Consider the following 3956-nt stretch of genomic DNA (forward strand, 5'->3'; position numbering starts at 1 on the left):
TGTGGTACACATCCATCACATGGTACACATCCATCATGTGGTACACATCCATTACGTGGTACACATCCATCATGTGGTACACATCCATCACATGGCACATGTCCATCACATGGTATGGGTCCATCATGTGGTACACATCCATCACATGGTACATGTCCATCATATGGTACACATCCATTACATGGTACACATCCGTCACATGGTACATGTCCATCACATGGCACATTGTATGGGTCCATCATGTGGTACACGTCCATCACATGGTACAGGTCCATCTCATGGCATATGTCCATCACATGGTACACATGCATGAGTTCAGCCTCTGACACTACAGGTGACAAGCCACAGCAGGCCCTGTCAGGGCCATCCTAAGGGTGCTCTCAGAACATAAGTTAAGATTTAAAGGCTTCTAAGCAGTGGTTCTTAAGGACTCATTTTAATAAGAACTATTTTGCATGAACATGCATAAACCAGTACATTAAAATGACTTTTAAAATGTTGAACTTTTTCTTGAGATCTCATATACAACATTTAGTTATTTGGTAATTCTCCATTTTCATAATGAATACTAGGAAAATTCTTATCCCAATTATCAAAATTTCCACATATTTAGAATCTCAAACAACTAGAGGTCATTGCATGCCTATGCCAATTTCTGTTATATTTTTTTCTCACGTAACCCGCTTAATTAATCACATTGTCACACATACCTGCGCCTTAACTCTGGTCCCAAGGGGTCTGTTGTTCATCATTTTTAGTCCCCCCCCGACTCTCTCCCTGGGGAGGCACCTGCTCCCAACTCTCTCCTTACCTGCAGGCATTGAGCACCACCTCTAGGTGGCCTCCACAAGCAGGTTCAAGACTTTTTCCTTTGAACGGTTTGTTCTTTCTGCCAAGAATGACCACCCCTCATCCTGTTTTAACTTCTTGAGGCCCCGCTCCAACGTGAGGTCTCTGGTGATGTCTTCCCAACTAAACCCACTATGCCAGCACACACAGTTCCTGTGGCACAATGAGGTATCTAAGTTGTCTGTTTCCCTGGCTGCCCTTTGCCCCTGCCTAGAGGCTTTTTGAGCAGTGGCTTTCACGAAGATGAGAATGACATGGGGATCTTGTTCAATGCAGATTCTGACCCAGTAAATTGGGAATGGGGCCTAAGATTTCTCACAGTTCCTAGCTGATACAGGTGCTGCTGCCCTGCCTTTAAGAACATCTCTGAAATCTCAGTTAGTTGGTATTTCATTATTGTCATCATCTTCTGACACAACTGTCCACCAGCTTGACTAAGAAATGAGCAAGAGGAAATGTCAAGGACAATTAAGTAATGGCAGAAGGAGATGGACAGGGGTGTGTGTGTGTGTGTGTGCGCGCGTGTGTTTGAGGGATTGGATTGGAGAGACTGGGTGGAATTAAAAAGGAAAAGGAAATCGGACAAGGTTAATGAAGAGAGAGAGGTAATAAAAACTGAGAAAGACAGGGAGAGAGAACACAATAGGAAAGAAGTGAAGAGGACAAAAAAAAAGAAAATGACAGCCATCGGGCAACAGGAAAACAGGAAGATTAGCTCAGGATGAATCTGGCCTACCTTATCTGACTTTCCAGAGTAGGGGCTTGACTTCTGGGCTAAACCCTCCCAAGGTTGGATGCGCCAGCCATTCATGCCATTGGAGAAGTTTGCTCAAAACTTCAACACTTTGTTCAAAAGGCTTCTTCCTTCCTCAGTGATTAGGAAGGAGCTATTATCCTAACAGTAGCCACAAACGAGGGTCTGTATCACGATCGTGAAGGTACAGTACAGACAGCTGCATCAACCAAGAAAACTGGAGACAGTAGAACTCTCTTACCCCGTCACCTCAACTGCCACTAAAACAATCCAGATGGTTACCTGATACAGCTCAATCCGTTGTTCAGGCACTCTGGCTTTTGGGTTCTGCATACGAAAGACTCTGAACTCTGCTTTCACCAAATTGGAAGCATTCTTCTCCAAGGCTGAGACGTCAAATCGAACAATTCTGAAGTAGGGTCTGTAGAAAGTGGGCGGGATGGCATCTGTAAAAAGTTAAGGCAATCATTGACAATGATAAAAATCCATTGTGCTCGCAGAAAAGACTGAGATAATCCCAAGAAACCATAAGGGAAATATCTACAGAATGATTTAATTTCCAATGGCCAATTTAATACCATTAACAATTTAACTAGAAAAAAACAAAATAAAATAACCATGTGCATTTGGTTAAAGGACTAGCAGATAATAGAGATTAACAAACCACTTTCAACTCCATTTGAGGACACACAGTTAACCCTGTCCTTTGAAGGTTGACAGAGTGGTGGAAAATTCTAGATGATTATGAATTGGAACAGGTTTATGACAGCTGATGCCTGGGGAAAGATGTCAAGCTTACATACACTTTAATCAGACGTGCCAAGAAAATAGTTCCTAATGGCAAGCGGTTTGCCCACGTATTTTTTTTTTTCTTGAAAGTTTGGCATCTGAATAATCTTCTTTTATCCAGACTCGTCTATTGCATCTTTTTGGGCTTCAATATTTTGTTTTGTCACACACATATGACCGAATACATTCCCTAGGCAAGTTATGGCTAGGAAATGTGAATAAACAAAACTGTATGTACACACTGGCTATACCAGGTTAGGCTTAAAATTCTTTATTCAGGATAAGATCTGTTGGTGGCAGGTTATCCTAGCTAATGGAGAGAAAGAATCACCGCCATGTAAAATACAGTGTTGCTGGTTGTAAACAATAATTTAAAGCTTATGGGTTGGTTAGGGTTTTGCTGTTACACTTTACTAATCTTCTGTTGCCTTGACTATGGACCTGAGGCAGCATCATAGCAGGTCCTACTCTAGCCCACATGCTTTCAAATACAACATTCACTTACTGGTCACACCCCCTGTTACAGGTGATGTTTCTACAACCTTCTCCCCAAACCTCCTGCAAACGTTCTGCCCCTATGCCAGAGTGCTCCACCAACTCTTGGGGCTGCTTGCTTTACTACTGTCTCTTCAATTGTCCAACTTTATTACAACATAACCCTTCACAGTTGTTTGTGTTTCCTTGCAAATGTTTTCATTACTTGTGCATTATGTTTGTTTATTTTGTCCCCCCCACCCCACCCCCATGAAATCTTAAGAATCTTGAGGGCAGAGACTGAATCTGCCAGGTCTTTTCCCTTTTCCCCACATCTCTAGTACGAGGCCCTGCATACACAGAGTTCACCAACCACCCTCTGCTGCATAGTTGGTCCTCAACGATACTAACTTCTTATTAAATGAGCCATCTTGCTGCTCTTAAAATAGAAATGAATACCTTTCATGATTGCTTGGGAAACCCATGCCCTGATGATTACACTGAAAAAAAATATCCTAGGAACACACTAGTGTTTTCTCATCTTAAGTGCCCTGAATGCCTCCCATTCCTTTCTCCTCCCCTGTATACTGTGACCCTCCAAAAGAAGGCTTAGAGAGAAGCAGCGAATTCTGAGCCGTCTCTGCTCCATGGAGGTTCACAAAGCAACTGTGTGAATTGAGGCTTTGTAGCCCAGGAACGAAGTCTCAGAAACAAACAAACTAACTAACAAACAGAAAACCCAAATCCAAAGCATCCAGGTTTCAGAGAAAAGGAAAGTATTTATGCAGATGTGGCAATGTCCTTCTGCACCCCCACTGCCAAATGGCTGGAGTTCTCAGGCCAACAAGCACTGGACCACACAGAAAGGTGTCTGGAGCCCCCTACCATGGCAATTACAAAAGGTAGTACTGAGCAGAAATAGATTTCTCTTCTGGAATCTATGTCCACCCCAGGGATTGGAAAGGCTGGTACAATCCTGAGCAGCTCAGCTTAAAACAAGTTAGATGCCCAGGCAGAGAAGCCTGAGCAGGGCTGGGGCCAGGCACTCCAGCCTTGCACAACCATTTGGCCAGAACCTTCTACAAGCTGA

At 43.2% G+C, this 3956-nt stretch overlaps 1 protein-coding gene across 2 annotated transcripts in view; it reads right to left on the reverse strand.

Annotated features, from left to right (window-relative positions):
* Positions 1 to 3956, reverse strand: part of TGFB2 (transforming growth factor beta 2) — an 85132-nt gene that overhangs the window by 30624 nt on the left and 50552 nt on the right. For both annotated transcript variants that reach the window (XM_003800136.2, XM_003800137.2), the window contains one exon: positions 1886 to 2049. In XM_003800136.2, the coding sequence (XP_003800184.1) occupies positions 1886 to 2049 (164 nt within the window). The remainder of the gene's footprint in view (positions 1 to 1885; positions 2050 to 3956) is intronic.

Source organism: Otolemur garnettii, unplaced genomic scaffold (assembly GCF_000181295.1).
Source record: "Otolemur garnettii isolate 467f Iridium unplaced genomic scaffold, OtoGar3 scaffold00168, whole genome shotgun sequence".
NCBI classification, from domain to species: Eukaryota; Metazoa; Chordata; class Mammalia; order Primates; family Galagidae; genus Otolemur; species Otolemur garnettii.